The following is a 19980-nucleotide window of genomic DNA, read 5'->3' on the forward strand; positions in this document are numbered from 1 at the left end:
TGGCATCATATAAATATATTATACATTGAAAAACATTCTGAGTAGGGGTCCATGACACACACAAAAACACAAGAACCCCAGCACTAGATGATTTTCTGAGATTGTTTCTGATGCAAAGAAGCTCTTACTTTGTGAATCAACAGGGAAGCTTTCCCAGTACTTCCTCCCCCTCCCTTCCCAAGTTAGAGTCAAGTCAAGGGACAGCTAGTGGATAGAGCCAAGTAGATAGAGCACTGGGCCTAGAATCAGGAAGACTTGTCTTCCTGAGATCAATTCTGTCCTCAGAATTGTGGACACTGTGTGACCCTGGGCAAGTCACTTAACCCTATTTGCCTCAGTTTCTTTATCTGTAAAATGAGCTAGACTGACATTGAGTACAATGCCCTGTTCACACTATAGCACGCCTCCTCTACTCTGGGTCTATTTAAATTCAACCCAACTTTGAGGTCCCACATCTTTGATGGAATCTTTTCTGATTCCAGCCCCTAACCCATAGCCATTTCTATCTAGGTCTGTCTCCACTTGCCTCTCTCCAATTTCTATGTCACTGTTCATCTAATACTTAGCCTAAATCACCTTGAATTAATTTTATGTCTTTCCGGTTTCTCTACCTAGATAATAAATTCCTGCAGAACAGGGAGCCTGTCATGAAAGGCAGCATGATTTAATTGAAAGAGAATTGAACTTAGAGACAGAAAAGGTCTAGGTTCCAATCCTTCTTCTGTCACTTAGGAGTTGTGTGATTTGGGCGATGATCATTCAATCTTCCAGGATTTATTAAATGTCTACAGCTAAGTATCTTAATAGATAAGACCGCTCACCCTGGAGTCGAGAAGACACTAGTTTGAATTTACTAGCTGTGTGGCCCTGGGCAAGTCACTTAACCTCTGTTTGCCTTAGTTTCCTTAGCTGTATAATTAAGGGGTTGGATTCAGTGGCTTCCCTTTCAGCTCTAAATCTGAGATCTGAGATCTCATGGTTCTATTGCTAGGTTCTGTCCCTGCCATTAAGGAGCTAACTCATTGGAATAGAAAATGTATAAGGATATACAAAATATTGATGAAATAAATATAAGGTCATGGGAGGAAAGAGTCCAGCCCCTGAACCTTTTTGAACCTTGGTTTCTCCATTTCTCTAAAATGGCGATAATGTGACTACACAGTAGGCACTTAATGCTTGTTGATCTCATTTGGTTGTTGTGAGGATTAAATGAGATAATGATATGTTGTCTCCCCCATTAGAATGTAAACTTCTTGAGGGCAGGAATGGTTTGTGCCTTTGTATTCCCAGCTCTTCCATGGTTCCTGCCACAAAGGAAGCATGAAGTAAATAATTGTTGACTGACTATGTAATGCATTTGAAGACTTTACAAATTGTCACTTGATTTGTCTCATGTTTTGTAAACTTCCCACCATCCTAGACAGGGCCCTTTGCACATAGTAGGTCATCAATAAATATTTGTCATTTGATTGATTCGGTTTCCTTCCCTTCTGAGTATTTGGGGCTCCTGTTACCTGAAGTTAAAGTCAGTTGGTCCCCCTGGAGGGCTACAGAGTCTTACTTTGACTTCCTCTTTCTTCTCAACTATAATTTCAGTTTGTGTGCTGGGAAGGCTATTCCTGGTGGGAGAGAGAACTTGTCAATTGTTGGGTGAATGAGCATTTTCCTAACCAGCTTCTGACCCTTCTCCTTAGTGCTGGCATCGCCGTGGGATTCTATGGCAATGGAGAGACCAGCGACGGCATTCACCGGGTCACATATTCGCTTCGCCATGCAAACCGCACTGTGGCTGGAGTCCAGGATCGGGTAACTTGTGGGGAGAAGGACCTGGGAACTGACTGTAGGGTTGGGGGGGGAGAGCCAAGAGAAGAAGCCATCTCTTTTAAGGATATTCAGTGCATCTCTCTCCACTTTGGCCTTCAGAGTAAGGGTTGTCATGGCCTTGGTGAGAGAGAGAAAGTTTTCTGTATTCTTTCTTCCTATTCCCAAGAAACCTCATGCTGAGTGCTACAATTTGCAAGCCAAATGATATGTTTCATTGGCTGTGTGTGTGGGGGGGGGCTGTGCTTGTGTGTGTGAGTGGGAGAGATGGATGAGGGGGATGCAGAGAAGTGAGCTTTGGAGTATGTATGCGTAAGAGTAGGGGGAGATTTGGTCTTGTGTGGGCAAAAATAAGGGGTGTCTGTATATAATGGAAAGACAGAGATGGAAGTTATATAATAATAGTATAATTATTATACTAGAAACAATAAAATCTATAATGTAGTCTATAAGATTATAGACCATATGTTATATTAACATATTGTATATCATACAGTTGTATAATATGTTACATATAACATAATTATAATGGAAATAGCAAACTATACAATATATAGCCTAAAACATTATAGACTATATTATATTAATATATTACCTATTATATAGTTGTATAATACATTGCATAATAATACAATTTTATAATGGAAATGACATATATAATATATTGCCTATAATGTTATAGACTATATTATGTCAATATATTATATAAGGATATTATAATGGAAATAAGATATATAATATATAATCTATAGGCACTTAATGCTTGTTGATCTCATTTGGTTGTTGTGAGGATTAAATGAGATAATGATATGTTGTCTCCCCCATTAGAATGTAAACTTCTTGAGGGCAGGAATGGTTTGTGCCTTTGTATTCCCAGCTCTTCCATGGTTCCTGCCACAAAGGAAGCATGAAGTAAATACTTGTTGACTGACTATGTAATGCATTTGAAGACTTTACAAATTGTCACTTGATTTGTCTCATGTTTTGTAAACTTCCCACCATCCTAGATAGGGCCCTTTGCACATAGTAGGTTATCAATAAATATTTGTCATATATACTATATTATGTTAATAGTAGGTCATCAATAAATATTTGTCAATATATACTATATTATGTTAATGTATTATATATTATATAGTTGTATGTTATATGCTATAATAATATAATTATTATAATGGGAAAGGCATTGACTCTAGAATTGAGGGTCTAGGTTCAAATCCCATCTTTGATTCTTCCTACCCGTGTGACTTTGGGCAAGTCACTTAACCTCTACAAGTCTCAACCTTTCCTCATATAAATTGAGAGTATTGGCTTAAATGATCTCGGAAGTATCTTCTAGCTGTAGGTCCATGATCCAACAGTCTATGAAGGGAAAAAAAAGAAGTGGAGAGACAGGTAGATTTGCATTTCTGGGGGGGAAATGGAGAGGGATATGTGTGTGTATAAGAGAGGTGGAAGTTGTATATATGAGAGGGAAAGGTGAGTTTTGTGTGGGTGTGAGGGTGAGAGAGAAGAGGAGGTGTGTGAATAGGGTAGGGGTGGGTGTAAAGCAACAGCTTCTGGTTAACACTGCTGGAAAAAAAGTGATAGTACCAGAACTTTTCAATAAGCAGAGGAGATTCCTTAATGAGTGGCTTTGTCCAAGTGACATATTTCAAATTATCTGAATGGCAGATCTTGTGATTCACCTCTCAGCGTGCCCCTGTCAGCATCTCTGGGGTTCTTCAGTTGGGGTCAGGGTCAGGGTGGGAGTCAGGGCTTCCATTTTACCTCTGAGCTATCACTGACCTCTAGGTGAGGCAAGTAATCACTCCCCTCCTCCCCCAGGGACCTTCAAGTGGAATAATGTTAAAGTTGTACAGAAAAGAACACAGATATTACAGTTGAAGGAGCTGGGTTCGAATCCAGATTCTGATATATGCTACTTGTGTGACCTTGGGCAGTTCACTTTACTTCCCTCAGCCTTAATTCCATTACCTTCAAAATGGGGAGGGGGGGCACCTAGGTGGCACAGTGGATAAAGTGCCGGCCGTGGATTCAGGAGGATCTGATTTCAAATCCAGCCTCACACTTGACACTTACTAGCTGTGTGACCCTGGGCAAGTCACTTAACCCCCATTGCCCCACAAAAAAAACAAAACCAAAAACATTTTTGGGGCAGCTAGGTGGCACAGTGGATAAAGCACCAGCCCTGGAGTCAGGAGGACCTGAGTTCAAATTCGACCTTAGACATTTGACACTTACTAGCTGTGTGACCCTGGGCAAGTCACTTAACCTCAATTGCCTCACACACACACACACAAAAGAATAAAAGAAAAAGAAAAGAAAAAAATGGGGGAGAGGGTTATACTCAATGGCCCCTTCATCTTTCTCATCCTGTAACTTCATGATTGCTTAAAGGAACCCCCTCACTTGAGGAAGCTGTGTGTTGGGGAGGTGGGGAGTGATTTGCCCAAAGCCACAAAATCCAGTGCTCTTCCCACCAGTAGCTAATAATCGCTGGCATTGACATAGTGATTTATGGTTTGAGGAGCACTTCAAATATTCTATCATTTTCCTCTTCACAACAACCCCAGGAAGTAGGTGTTATTACTATCATTTTACAAATGAAGAAAACTTTGGCACACTTGCTCAGTTAGTTACCCAGCCAGCTTTGAACTCAGATCTTCTTGACTCCAAGTCTAGCGCTTTATCCACTGCTCCCCCCTCATTGTCTCTCAATACCAAAACTATTGGTATCTTTACAAATAACCCCCGCCCCCGCCTTGAAGAGGTAACATACTAAGTTTATAAAACTAGCCCCAGGACCAGCTCTACCACTTGGCCCCTTACTCCATGGCCACCCAGAACTCATCATCTGCCCTGTCCTCTTCCTCCCTGATATCATTTCTCCTCCTCAGGTGACAGACACCACAATGGCTCTCAATCAGACGGTGGAGACCAGCCTTCAGACCCTGGAGAAACTCTACACGAAACATACTGACTATCTGCACATTGTCCAGAAACTCCAAGGGCTTCTGTATGACTTGGTCCGGCAGACCACGGAGATCCCCTTCTGGAGGAATAGCGGCGTGTCACTGGAAGATCTGGCCATCCAGGTCGACCTCTATGACTGGTACAGGTAAGAATAGCCTTCTCTTAAGCTCTGGCTCATCTGGGCTGCCTTCTGAGGTCAGTTTTCCTTTACCAGCCTGCTTTGGGCACTGGTGACATTGATGCCCTTTCTTGTTCATGGTTTATTGGGTGGGGGCTAGGAAAACATTTCTGGATGGGCAGAAGCAGAGAGTCAGGAGAGGGTTGGAGACAGTAGGACCAAGGAGAGAGGAGGCAGGATGGGCATTGACACTAGCAAGCATCTATGTGGGCATGGGAAAGGAATAGCTATTTTGGAAGGGGATTGAGGCCCTTGGGAAGGAACCAGGGAGGAGAGAAGTAGAGAAAAGATCTCCTCTTTCATTTTCTCTGGCTCTCTGTTCTGAACACTGCTTACCAGGACATGCCCCCTCCGATTTTGTCTCCTAAACCACACACTTATCTTGTCCTACCTTAGTTATCATGCTGGGCATGACTACCTTATAGGATGAGCTTGGTCCTAGGGGACATCTAGCTTGGTTGGAGCAGCCAGCCTCTATGATCTCTGCCTGGTTCTCTGTCCTCTAATGGAAATTGTTTCTCTGCTGAACATGTTGAGCCCCTGGATAGAGCCGAGGCCCTGGGAAGATCTGGCCACTTCAGACTTCCGTTGTGTTCATAACTTGAAGTTTAAAAATCTTTTGCTATCAGAGATTGGAGGAGCAGGCCAAGTGTAATGTAAAGGGTGCCTGGCAAAGTACTGGCTTAGAAAGATCTCTCCCACCAAAGCCCAAGATTCATTTAAAAAGAATTTATTTTGAATTTAACAAGCACCAAATAGAATGAGCATTTCCACATACATTGTTGTGGTTGTTCAGTCATTTCAGTAGTGTCTGACTCTTCATGGCTCCATTTGTGGTTTTCTTGGCAAAGATACTGGAGTGGTTTGCCATTTTCTTCTCCAGCTCATTTTACAGATGAAGAAACTGAAACAAATGGGGTTAAGTGACTTGCCTGGGATCACCCAGCTAGTAGGTGTCTGATGCTGGATTTGAACTCATGAAGAGTCTTCCATCCACTGCACCATCTAGCTGCCTTGCAGATGCATAGTAGAATAGAAAAGATGATTGTACATAAGACTGCAGATCTCTGTTGTGCACAATTTGCTTTTTTTTTTGTAATACATGATAAGTTCAAGGGCAGCTGATGCAGTGAATAGAGTACTGGGCTTAGAATCAGGAAGACTCATCATGAATTCAAATCCAACCTCAGACATTTCCTAGCAGCGTGACCCTGAGCAAGTCACTTAACCCTGTTAGCCTCAGTTGGTCATCATATGAGCTGGAAAAAGAAATAGCAAACTTTGCCAAGGAAACCTCAAAATGGAGTCATGAGGAGTTGGACATGACTGAAACAACTCAGTAACAACAATAACAAGAAGTTCAAACCTGAAGTTTTCAAAGCTGGCCTACTTCTGTTTTGGCTTTCCTTCTGTTCTTTTCTCTGCATGGAAATTTTCTGTTTAGACCAAGTGTCCTTAATCTTCAGTCTATGGACTCCTAAGGGGTCCATGGATAGATTTCAGGGCCGGGGGGGTGGGGGGGGGGGTCTGTGAACTTGGATGGGAAAAATAAAATTAATAAAATAATTAATAAAAATAACATTTTTTCATAATATACTTGGTTTCCTTTGTAATTTTATGTATTTAAAAACATTAATATGACCAAAAGTGTCTATGTCACAAAAAACAGTTTAAGAGCACCCAGTTAGGGGCAGCTAGGTGGCGCAGTGAATAGAGCACTGGCCCTGGATTCAGGAGTACCTGAGTTCAAATCCAGCCTCAGACACTTGACACTTACTAGCTGTGTGACCCTGGGCAAGTCACTTAACCCCAATTGCCTCACAAAAAACAAACAAACAAAAACAAAAAAAGAACACCCAGTAAAAACTGATGCTGAGTGAGATGAGAACTGATGCTGAATGAGATGAGCAGAACCAGGAGAACATTATACACAGCATCAACAACAATACAATACAGTGGTCCAAAATAGTTCCAAAGGACTCATGATGGAAAATGCTCTCCAAATCCAGAAAAAAAGAACTGTGGCATCTAGATGCAGATTGAACAATACAGTTTCTATTTTTTTTCTATTTTCTTTTTTGAGCTTTTTCCCTTTTGCCCTAATTCTTCTTTCACAGCATGACTAATGCAGAAATATGTGTAATATGATTGTACATATATAACCTATATCAGATTGCTTGCTGTCTTGGGGAGGGGGGAGGGAAGCAAGGGAGGGAGAAAAATCTAGAACTAGAAATCTTATAAAAACAAATGTTGAAAACTATCTCTACATGTAACTAGAAAATAATAAAATATTTTTATGATTAAAGAAAGAAACACATGGAATCAAAGAAAAAAGAAAAAAAAAGAACACCCAATGAAGAAAATCATTCCTTAGGATGAGCAAAACCATTGATATCCTCTTTTAAAATAAAAACACCCCCTTGAAAGGGTAACATACTAGGTTTCTAAAATTGCAGTAATAAAATTAATTTTTCTCCTATTATTGGAGAGAGAAGAATCTGGAAAGAAGAGGAGTTGAAAAAAGGAAAGAGGGAGGGGATGGGAAGGGAAGTTCTACTTTTGTAAGTGGGAGTGGTAATTTCCCATGTTGAGACAGAAAAACTGGGAAGAAATGAAATTAGTCACCCTTGAGGTCAGCATATTTGTCTTGGCTGATAGAAACTGTTTGTAGCCTCTACCTCAGCAGTGCTTGTGTTCTTTAGAAAGCCTGTACCTGTCTGCTTCCTTGTCCTCAGGTGGCTGGGATACCTGGGCCTTCTCCTTTTTGATGTCTTGATCTGTTTGCTTGTGCTCCTTGGACTCATCCGGAACTCCAAGGCCATCCTAGTAGGGTATGTCCTGGGGAGCCTAAGATGAGGCTCAAGGGGAGGTGGGGTGGGAAGGTTTACTTGTGGGCGGAGAGAAAGCTGTGAACTGCTTTGACCGCATCTGCCAACTAATTTTGATCAGGACCCAGCATGGTCCCATCTACTAATGTCCCAATATCTGTGAGACAGAGTCTTCCCCTCAGAGAGATTATAGCAAAGAAATACCAATAAAGACATTCTCTGGGCACTCAGTTGAGTTTTATATTTGGAAAATATGTTTCCCTAAGGGAAGGGGTTCCCTAACCTGGAATCTGTGAACCTATTTTTAAAAATATTTTGATAACTATATTTCAATGTAATTGGTTACTTTCGTAATCCAAATATAGTAACAACTCAAAACCCAGCAAATTGCCTTTGGTTCTTTAGCAGAGATTGGGGGGTCCCAGTCACCCCAGTTACAAGGCTGGGAGGATGATCTGATTATCAGTCTAGAACCACAAATTGTCAAAACAAGAAGAAATCTCAGATATCATTTATTGTAACTACCACCTCCTGTTTTAAAAAAAAATATATACCGGCCCTGGAGTCAGGAGTACCTGAGTTCAAATCTGGCCTCAGACACTTAACACTTGCTAGCTGTGTGGCCCTGGGCAAGTCACTTAACCCCAACTGCCTCACTAAAAAAAAAAAATATATATATATATATATATATATATATATATATATATTTGTGGGGTTTTTTGCAGGGCAATGGGGGTTAAATGACTTACCCAGGGTCACACAGCTAGCAAGTGTCAAGTGTCTGAGGCCGGATTTGAACTCAGGTACTCCTGAATCCAGGGCCGGTGTTTTATCCACTGCGCCACCTAGCTGCCCCCTAAAATATATATATTTTTTTTGATACCTTTTTGTTTTCACACCTCACCTTCATTTCTGAAGATGCTCCTGCCCCCAAATCCATCAGGCCATCTCTTTGAACAGAAGTAAAGAAAGAAAGGGGGGGCAAGGGGAGAAATCTGATCAGCAAAACTCAAGCAAGTCCGACAGTAATGTGTTATTTCACAGCTGTCGTCTCCCTTCTGTATAAAGAAATAACCCAGGGGTAGCTAGGTGGCTCAATGGATAAAGCACCGGTCCTGGATTCAGGAGGACCTGAGTTCAAATCCGGCCTCAGATACTTGACACTTACTAGATGTGTGACCCTGGGCAAGTCACTTAACCCACATTGCCCTGCCAGAAAGAAAGAAAGAAAGGAAGGAAGAAAGAAAGGAAGGAAGAAAGGAAGAAAGAAAGAAAGAACCCCATCATTTTACAGAAAAGGAAACAGACCAAGTGAGGCTGTGGGGGTCCCCACCACAGTGCTATGAATTCTTCTTGGCCCACAGGTTCAGATCTCAGCACCGTTGTGAGCCCATGGCTCTGAACTGCTTTTTGTTGGAAAGGCCAAGAAAGGTTTCTTGCATGTGAGACTGCACTATACCAGACAAAGTAAAATGGAAGGTTTAGATTTTAAACTCCCATCCCCAGCTCAAGTATAATTGGGGAGTATGGAGGGGGGTGATATTTTTACTTTTTTTACTGAGATGGACACCATCTGCCTGAAATAACTTGCTTGTGTTTATAAAGCACTTTTCACATCTCTTAATTTATTTGTTCCCTCATGATACTCCTAAGAAGGATAGGCAGAGTGACTAGAGTGAGGCTTTTCACTGGTGTATGGAATTAACTCCCCAGTGAGCAAACACCTTCTACCCATGTTAATTGACATCTCTTTTGCAATGTGTTGTCTGGGGCACCCAGAAGTTAAGTGACTTAGTCAGGGTCACACAGGCAGTATCTGTTGGAGGCATGACTTGAATCCAGGTCTTCCTAGCTCCAAGACTAGCTCTATCCACTATACTGGCTGAGGTCAAATGACTTCCATATTTTGCCAGAGGAGGGACAAGAATCCCACCCCAAGTTCTTTCTACCAGATTTTCCTGTCCCTTTTCCTTCAGTGGAATGTAAACTCTTTGAGGGCAGGTGATATATTTTTTAAAAATATAGAATATTATGGGGCAGCTAGGTGGCACAGTAGATAAAGCACAAGTCCTGGATTCAGGAGGACCTGAGTTCAAATCCGGCCTCAGACACTTGACACTTACTAGATGTGTGACCCTGGGCAAGTCACTTAACCTTCATTGCCCCACCCCAAAAATATATATGTGTATTAAAATAGATATATATACATATTATTATTATTTTGTCTTTGTACCTTTAGCCCCTAGCACAGTGCTTTGAAACACTATAGGCCCTTAATGTTTGAAATGAATGTCATTGAAAATTATTGTTAGTATTTATTACATAGGTTTTCTTGATATGGAAACTTATTGTTTTATATTGTATCCTCCCTATTTTCTGCTGTGTATATGGCAACCTTTTTTTTCCCTTTTTTCTTTTTTCATTTAAGTTTAAAATTTTAAAAAAATTTACAAAAAAGAGAAAGGAATTCCTTTTTATGGTCTTCCCTCCTTTTTTCCCATTCCCTAATGAGTCCCTGTGAACTGGGGCTGGAAGCTTTGAATGCCCTACCCAGTAATCTTAGTAGGTCATAAGTAGCTTGTGACCTGAGGAAAGGAGAAAGCTGGGAAGATGGCCACAGAAATAATAGCATATGCCTTTGTTCACACCACCTCCTCGCTTTCCCACCTCATTTTAGTATTGATATTTACCATAGGGGAAATAAATGAAATATATGGAAGTCTCTTAGCCAGGTCTGGAGACTCATCACTGTGGCATTCTGAGCTCTCTCCTTTTCCTATGCTACGTATATGCTGTCCCATCAGCAGCAGCATTTCCTTTTTGGCCAAATGCTTCCAAGTACAGTCAATCACCGCGGTAGCCAGCGAGGACTCTGTAAGCAAGCAGAGTTGTGTGCAGCTGGTTTGGCAAAAAACAAAACAAAAACAAAAAACAAACAAAAAAACCCCTAAGATTTTTGCCTTGGAGTTTGAAAGTATATCTCATGCTAACTACAGCTGCCCCCAACAATAGGAAATGAAGGCACAGACAGCCTTTTGAGGTTAACTTTTGAGAAAAGGAGTGGGAGCAGAATCCTGGCTGCCTCATCTAATCTAGACTGGAGTCTGGCCCAGCTGTAGACAGCTGGAATCTGCATCCTTGGCTGGGATAAACCAGGGAATACCTTCCCCGCCCCTGTGCCCCCGGGAAGCAGAAGGCTACTCAAGCTAGGTTTGCTGGTGGGAGTTGGAGAGTAGGACTGAGCACAGAGGAAAAGCTAGCTTCTCTGGACCAGGTCCTGCTTCTTTTTTTAATTTAAAAATTTTTTTTAAGTGAGGCAATGGGGGTTAAGTGACTTGCCCAGGGTCACACAGCCAGTAAGTGTTAAGTGTCTGAGGCCGGATTTGAACTCAGGAACTCCTGAATCCAGGGCCGGTGCTTTAACCACTGTGCCACGTAGCTGCCCCCAGGTCCTGCTTCTTACCATGGCCAGACTTCAGTTACTATGTGAGGATTCTTAGTGAAGGCAAATTCCTTAGCGATTCGAGCCTCTAATAAATAAAGCTCCCTTTTCCTATTACCCCAGCCATTGCCAGAAATCAGATTTTGTTTCCCACTTTACTTTTCCCTACATTTGGGAAGTCATCCCAATTGGAGTAGTTGGTGGGGGAAAGGGGGTATATGACCTTCTTGACGTACCTTGTCCCCTTCTTTCCCTTTAGGGTGTGTTTGCTGGGTGTGCTAGCCTTGGTCATCAGCTGGGGATCCCTGGGGCTAGAATTGGCAGTCTCTGTGGTAAGTGACTCTGATGCCAAAGTCATCCTGGTTTCCCGTAAATATCCACTCTAAGCCTGGCTACAATGCTACAATCTGGTGGAAAGGCTTAGGAACAGCCTCTCTACCCTCAGATCTCTCCAGCTTTCTGTCACAGGTTCTGAAATTCTACCCCTTGTGAGTCATTGCTTTGGATTGTCCCTTCAGACATCTTTGAGAGGGGCAACACATTCATACTTGCAACAGTGTAAATTCATGTAGCAGGTTGCTTTCCTCATGGGGAGAGCTAAGTAAAATCTGGGCCTGGGATATGGGGACTCTTACTTCCAAGGCCCCTGCTCCATTTTTTGGTGGCGATCTGTAATGTCTTCATTACCTACCTTCCCCTTGCTCTAGGGTTCCAGTGACTTTTGTGTGGACCCCGATACCTATGTGACTAAGATGGTAGAAGATCACTCAGTACTAGGTGCAGGTAAGTTGACTTCATGCATGCCAACATACCCAATAGGCATTAATTATGCCATTAGAGAAAGGAGCTGAAGAAGCTGAGGCACAATCACTGCCCGTGGTAGGCTTAGCCTAGAGTTTACATGAAAGCCTTTGTGCCAGAGTGCCTGCCCTTGCCCATGAGGAATATCTCTTGGTAGCTTGGAATAGATTCTGGAGGGAGGAGGGGGGTTGGAATGTGCATTGATGTTTGAACTGATGAACCTTTGACAGTTTTTGAATTTGAGTGAGCTGGTGTGAGACGTAAGGGGCAGTGTGCTGACTTAGGCATTAGGAAGACTTGGGGTTCAGGTCTTGCCTCTTACACATACTGACTCCCTCAGTTTTCCAAACAACTCTCTTAAGACGTGTTATTTTTTAAACGTATGTGTGTGTATGTGTGATGGAACCCTTTTGTTGGAATGAATGAATGAATGAAGCCTATGGACCCCATCTCAGAATAATGCCATTAAATGTATAAAATAAAATACAAGATCATGGACCTCAGGTTAAGAACCCTTTCTCTTGAAAGAAAGAAAGAAAGAAAGAAAGAAAGAAAGAAAGAAAGAAAGAAAGAAAGAAAGAAAGAAAGAAAGAAAGAGACAAAAATAACCTTTCTCTAAATTTCTCAGTTGCAGAGCAGTTGCATATTTGCATTGGTAAAACGAGTTGCCTGTTGAAATGAAATTACAGGTCCTGTTCATTTTCTGAGCCTCTGTTGCCTTGGAAAGGAGGGGGAAAATGGAACAAGATTGGTGCCCGCTCTTGAGCAGTGTGTCCTCTATTTTCAGGACGCCTGAAACAACCACAGATCAATACATGGCAATGTGTAATCAAGTCCTCCATTGTTCTCTTCTGACTATGATAGTTGTAGGAGCTTTGAGATGAGAGGTCATTGTGACCTGGGATAAGCAGGCAAGGCTTAAGGGAAGCATCTGAAAGCATCAGCTGAAAACATCCTAAAAGCACTTTTATAGTCTTTTCTCTTGTTTGATCCTCACAGTATTCCTACTCCTGTAGGGCTAAGCAAGTACTCCCATTTTACAGATGAGGAAGTTGAGGTCTCCAGAGGTGAAAAAGCTTCATGTTAATGTCAGAGTAAGGATGGGAACCCAGCCTCAGGCTCCTTCTTCAGAATTACTCTATTTCTTTTTCACCCCCCCCCCCTTCTGTCCCATTTCTAGGGCTATAGAACTAGATATAGACAGAGGTTTAGATGCAAATTGTATCTCCTTTTTTTTACAGATGAGGAAAATGAATCCATGAAAGCTTAAGTGATTTTGCTCACATAGGAGTGAGCTTCAGAGGTAGAATTTGAACTTGTGTCCTTCACTTCCAGGGTTGAATCACTTATTACTACAACAAACTGCCTGTATCATTCACTAAATATCTTCTGCCAACTAGGCTTGGAGGCATTATAAAAGGAAATTAGCATTTATTAAGCACCTACTATGTACTGGGCACTTTGCTAAGCACATTACAAATATTATTTCATCTGATCCTCACAAGAACCCTGGGAGGTTCCCCATTATACATCTGAGGAAACAGACAGAAGTTAAGTGACTTGCCCAGGGTCACCAAACTGGTAAATATTTGAGGCCAGACTATAATTCAGACCTAGTCTCCTACTCATTTTGACACCTTGCTGCTTCATTTCACCTGGGCCTTTATGGATGGGGTAGAATTTGTATAGGGAGGCAGGTATGGAGAATTGGAAATGACAAATCAGGCAGAAGGATTATCACGAGTCAAGTATTAAGCTGGAATTCACAGCCAGAGTGACCACCAGACTTGTTGGATCTTAAGCCCAAATATTGTTGACTTGCTACCTGTGTGACTTTGGACTAGTCATTTAATCTCTCTAGTCTTCAGCATCCTCATCTGTCAAATGGACCTTAAGTAAAATGGAAGATTTAGACTAGATGACAACTGGTGGTCCTTTTCATTTCTGAATCCTAGGATGTGCCTAGGAGCTCAGGACTCTTGTGATGAGAAAGGAAGGACATCTGTGCTTTGAAGGCTGCTGTCTCTCTTCCCAGTATCACAAGGAAAAGGGCCATATGGTACCATGGAACTCTTTCCACTGCATTTTGGCAGGAGTGAGACCAATATTTCCTCACCCTTGAGGGAAGGACAGCTGGAATCCCAGAGCCCTGAGCAGTCACTAGAACCCTGAATGAACCTCCATTTCTGGTTTTTCCAATCCAGAAGTGACCCAGCTAAGATAAAGTCCCCCTGGCACAGGGGGTGGGAATGGAGAACTGGTCTTTAGCAGTCCAGTCTTAGAGAGTCTCTGCTCCTAGTGGGAAAAGGGGGCTTCAGCAGGGCAGATATCAAGGTGTCTGGGCCGAGGGGTTCTGGTGTCCTAGGATGGATGGATGTGTGAGATAAGATTTTTAAAAAATCAATATTGAGGGGGCAGCTAGGTGGCACAGTGACACCTACTAGCTGTGTGACCCTGGGGAAGTCACTTAACCCCCACTGCCCTGCAAAAAAAAAAAAAAAGAAAAAGAAAAGAAAAAAATCAATATTGATATCTCTGGGCTCCTGCTTGCTATGGAAGCTTTATCTATACTGATATTAAATGTCCTATATTGCCTATGGTAACATGCTTTATAAGTTACATGCTGGAAACTAAATTGGGTCAGACTGGTTGTTGTGTTGAAAGGGGCATTCATGTTGGGACTCAGTGATACTGAGCCTGGTCCATAAAAGATGGTACTGGGGGCAGCTAAGTGGCGCAGTGGATAAAGCACCAGCCCTGGATTCAGGAGTACCTGAGTTCAAATCCATTCTCAGACACTTGACACTTACTAGCTGTGTGACCCTGGGCAAGTCACTTAATCCCCATTGCCCCACAAAAATAAAAACAAAAACATAAAAGATGGTACTGACTTGAAGTAAGAGAGAGAATCAGGAGACAGTATCTTTTTTCTTCCTTTTTTTCTTTATTTTTTTTTGTGAAGCAATTGGAGTTAAGTGACTTGCCCAAGGTCACACAGCTAGTAAGTATTAAGTGTCTGAGGCTGGATTTGAACTCAGGTCCCCCTGAATCCAGGGCCGGTGCTTTATCCACTGCACCACCTAGCTGCCCCTGGAGACAGTATTTTGAAGGAAAAGGGCAACAGCTTCTGAAAAAGGGAAGAAGCCACCAAGAAAACATCAAATTAGCATGGCAGAGGATCTGGGTCCCTGTTGCCAATTCTATTGCTTGGATATACATTCCTTTGTTTCTCTGGACTCTAATTTTCTCATTTATGAAAATAGGGAGATTGGCCAGATCATAGCCAGAATCCCTTTCATTTCTGATGTTTTATGATTTCAAGATTGTTCTAAATGGAAGAATAGAAGTGAGAAAGAGAAAGGATAAACTAGAGTACTCTCCCATTGTTCCTTCCCATCCTGGTTACTTTGTTGGTGATGAGTGGATGAACCAGTGAGGAAGGTCTTGATTAGAGAGTATCTTCTTGACACATTGGTCTTTCTCCCTTACCTGCCAAAACTCAGAGTCCTGGTGATACATAGGGGAGGGCTCCTCTGGGAGGGCTCAGGCAGGTCCCCTTGCCACTCAAGGGACTGCTTCTTTCTCCCTCCCTCACCTCTTTTGGACATCCACTCATTTCTAGGATCTCCTACCCCCTCATTTCACAGATGAGAAAACTGAGGCCCAGAGAGATCAAAAGTGATTTGCCCAAGAGCACGTAGGTACCAGGTTCGTGTTCCTTCCATTGCAACACAATTCTGTTAGGCAAGGTCCCAAATGACATCATGTAAATAGATGATTACCCTTTTCGGGTACAGTGGAAATAGGGCTGGTCCAGGAATCTTTTATGCCAGTGTGAATCCTGGCTCAGCTGTTTACTGCCTCTGTGACCTTGGAAAAGGTCGGTTGACTTTTCCTTGCCTCAGTTTCCGCCTTTGTAAAATGAGAGGGTCAGACAAGATAACTTCTAAAGCCCCTTCCAAGCTCTAAATCCATGTCTCTGTGATTGTGCCAAATGAGATATTGTATGTAAAGGGCTTTGCCAACATTAGAGGACTTATAGGAATTTGAGCCATTATTATGGTGGTGGTGGTTATTATTATTCCCTGGTGGGGAGCAGTCAGTTGTACACTGTATGTGGACTAATATACGTACATGGGGGAAAATGCTGGAACTTTTATTTACAAGTTTCCTTCTCTGAGGAAGGTCAGATGTATATACCACAGAGCAGCCACATGCAAATGGGTGTCTCTGTCCAGCAGGTTTTGTTGATAACTAGCCCCCTCTCTCAAGCAGGTTGGGGCTGTTTCCTCTGTTCTAGAGCAGAGGCAAGGTTCAGAGACTTAACCTTGACTGTGGGATTCCATGAACAAACACATTAGGGACAGCTGGAGGCCTGCTTTCCTTTCAGCTGCTTCTACCAATTGTCCAATAATGAGGCAGAATTAACGACCTTGAATTAATCTGATTTGGTCCACTCTGGATGAACCCCCACCCTCTTTCCTTTTGGAACTGACAGATTAATGTCATTGGGGTTGATCTAAAAAACCCCAACAACCAAGCCCCAAACCCTTCTCATGCTATTTTTGATCAGCTCCTCTACTGAGCCAGGTAATAGCTTTAGGCAAAGAGAAAACCTGCTAACCAGGCTGCCCCAGGGCAAGGGAGCCTCCAGCGTGCCCCAAGCCTGCTTTCATCAGCAGAGGTGCCGTTGTGACAAGCCAACCCAGTCTCTGTGTCCTGGTTTCCTGTTGCAAAATAAACACAAAGGTACAATGGGAGCCTTTATTTTACGGGCTTGGAGACTTATTTTCCATTCTAATCAGTCATTTCCGCTGACAATGTGGCAACTTTGCTGGTGATTTATTCAGTAAAATTAAAGAGTTGGGCCCAGCTAGCTTAGCCTTGAAGAGCTGTGGGGAGGTGGGGCCTGATGTCTGTTGGGGGTGGGCTTCTCCCAAACACTGTGAGTGGACTTGGCCCCAGGGAAAGTGAGTGGCCACTTGGGAAAGAACAATCCCAACTCTGTTTCCATTGTCTACCCGATGAACCTGAGAACCTGGAGACCAGCCTTCCAGCCCCTGTGTGGATGGTTATTGAGATTCAGACTTTAGGGGGCAGCTAGATGGCACAGTGGTAAAGCACCGGCCCTGGATTCAGGAGTACCTGAGTTCAAATCCGGCCTCAGACACTTGACACTTACTAGCTGTGTGACCCTGGGCAAGTCACTTAACCCTCATTGCCCTGCAAAAAAAAAAAAAAAAAAAAAAGAGATTCGGACTTTAGGCTGAGCTCTCTCTGGAATGTGTTGGGGTTGGGGGCCAGAGAATGTTATCCTGGGATCTCACGCTTCTCCTTTCCAGGGCAACCTCTTGCATCCCTTCCAACCTCCATGTCCTTGTCCTTGGAGCTAGAGAGCATTCCCTCCTTCTCCCTCCTCCCTTCTATCACAGAGGCTCACAGCTCAGTGAGCTTTCATTCAAAACAATGGAGAGAACTCATTTTGTCCAGGGCCTGGGTCTGGGCCTGGGCCAGGAGCTCTGGGAGAAAGACAAAGGATAAGTAATTGTTCCTTACCCTAATGGATCTTATAGTTTAATTAAGGAGACAGCGCATAGATATAGAAAAAGATATTATCTCTGTTTCTTAGCATTTCTAATTTCCTTCAACATTTAGCTCAAAAGCCAAATCCTACAATTAGCCTTTCCTGTTCCCTTCCTAGGTGTTACCCCCAAAATTATTGTTCAGTCATTTTCAGTCATGTATGACTCATCATGTCCCCTTTTGAGGGTTTCCTTGGCAAAGCTACTGGAGGGGTTAGCCATTTCCTTCTCCAGCTCATTTTACAGCTGAGGAAACTGAGGCAAAGAGGGTGAAGTGACTTGACCAGTGCAGTACAGCTAGGAAGTGTCTGAGGCTGAGTTTGAACTCAGGTCTTCCTGACTCTAAACCTGACCTTCTATCCACTGTGCTATCTAGCTGTCATACCCCCAAAATTTCAGTTAGTTGTCTTTCAGTCATGTCTCACTCTTTGTGATCCCTGCCCCCCCAATGACCTAGTATTTATTTTGTAGCAGAGGCAATATGACCTAGTGGATAGAGAGCTGGCCTCAGAGCCAGAAAAATCTGGGTTTGGGTCCTACTTTTAACACCTTGGCCTACACGTACCACACCCACGCAAGCCACTTAATCTCATTGCTTTCTAGGCACCTCTTTAATTTACAGAAAAAGTGCCATCCCCCATTGATAGAGGGACTTTCCTCATCTGGGAGTTCATTTTAATCAAATAAATCAGTCCCATTCCATATTGCCCTCTTTTTTTTTTTTTTTTTTTGGCTGCAGGGCAATGAGGGTTAAGCCCAGGGTCACACAGCTAGTAAGTGTCAAGTGTTTGAGGCCGGATTTGAACTCAGGTCCTCCTGAATCCAGGGCCAGTGCTTTATCCACTGTGCTGCCTAGCTGCCCCCCTCCCCTCTATTTTTATACACATATATGTGTACATGTTAATTCCCCTAGAGAATGTAAGCTGGGGGGTGGGGCTGGACTGTTTCATTCTCATCCTTCTCTCCCCCTTGCCTAGCATAGAATAGGTGATTAATAAATGCTTGTTTGATTAATTAGACACTCTTTCATGTGTTCAGAGGCCCAAACAACATGTGTCTCAAAAGGCTCCCTCCAAGAAGAGGAGAGATTACTGGGGGGCTGGGGGCTCAGCTAAGGCTTCCCAGAGGTTGGAAGCAGCAGAGATATTAAATAATGATAATCATCTATCTCTATATTATTCATATCTATATCTGTATCTGTATCTATGTCCATATCTATATTTATATCTATACCTATATCTATATATCTCATCTACACCTTTGGGAAGTAGATACTGTTATTATCTCCATTCCATAGAAGTAGAAACTGAGGCAAATACAGGGCTCTGCAGCTAGTAAGTGTCTGAGGTGAACCCAGGTCTTCCTGACTTCAAATCTCATGCTATATCTGCTGCGCTAGGCTGCCTTTCTGAATGAATGCCCAGAAATCCATGAAGACAGTTGGCGCTTGTTGCTCTGAATGAACTAAAACGTAGTCCCAGACAGAGTGCTGGGATAGTCCTGAAAAAAATAATGACTCATAATATCCTAGCAACATAGAGCTTGATCTAGAAGGGACCTCAGAAACTATGTATTCTAATTCCATTTTTTTACATATGAGGAAACTGAGGCCCAGGGAGGTTCAGTGATTTGTCTGAGCTCACACTTCCAGGAAACATCAGAGGTAAGATTTGAATCCAGGTCCTGGCAGCTAGATGATACAGTGGATAGAGCACCAGGCCCAGATTCAGGAAGACATCTTCCTGAGTTCAAATCTGGCCTTCCTATCTGTGTGACCCTGGGCAAATCACTTAACCCTGTTTGCCTCAGTTGCCTCATCTGTAAAATGGGCTGGAGAAGGAAATGGCAAACCACTCTGGTATCTCTGCCAAGAAAATCCCAAATGGAGTCATGAAGAGTCAGACACGACTGAAAACAACTGACCCTCTAACTGCTAAGCCAGATCGCTTTCCATTGTGACACACAGACTATGGGAGTGAGTGGTAGGTGTGAGAGGAACAACCCCCCCCACACACACACACACAAAGGTAAGGGAAATGATTTGAGGTCTGAAAACTGACAAAGAGAATGCATGAGACCAAGAGATAACACTTAGAGGAGATAAACTGAGGAAAAATAAAGGAAGTCCAGCTTCACACAGTGAAAAATAATCTTACAGAATTTGTTACACTGAGAGGCAGCACACACTGAAAATAGAAATAACATGTAATTCCAGTGTGGCCTCTAATCAGGAATAGCTCTTAATGTGTTTGGATATTTTTCTTGTCCACAAGCTTTCGTTTTAGGGGTGGCCCTTATTCAGCAGCAGTTGATAGACAATTCTATGATCTTAGAGTTCAGAGGAGAGTT

The 19980-nt window shown here is 42.8% G+C and overlaps 1 protein-coding gene across 2 annotated transcripts in view; it reads left to right on the forward strand.

Moving 5' to 3' along the window:
• Nucleotides 1-19980, forward strand: part of TTYH3 (tweety family member 3) — a 184521-nt gene that overhangs the window by 116780 nt on the left and 47761 nt on the right. For both annotated transcript variants that reach the window (XM_043979855.1, XM_043979856.1), the window contains exons 3-7: nt 1695-1806; nt 4722-4942; nt 7714-7809; nt 11508-11580; nt 11956-12031. In XM_043979855.1, the coding sequence (XP_043835790.1) occupies nt 1695-1806; nt 4722-4942; nt 7714-7809; nt 11508-11580; nt 11956-12031 (578 nt within the window). The remainder of the gene's footprint in view (nt 1-1694; nt 1807-4721; nt 4943-7713; nt 7810-11507; nt 11581-11955; nt 12032-19980) is intronic.

Source organism: Dromiciops gliroides, chromosome 1, assembly GCF_019393635.1.
Source record: "Dromiciops gliroides isolate mDroGli1 chromosome 1, mDroGli1.pri, whole genome shotgun sequence".
NCBI lineage: Eukaryota > Metazoa > Chordata > Mammalia > Microbiotheria > Microbiotheriidae > Dromiciops > Dromiciops gliroides.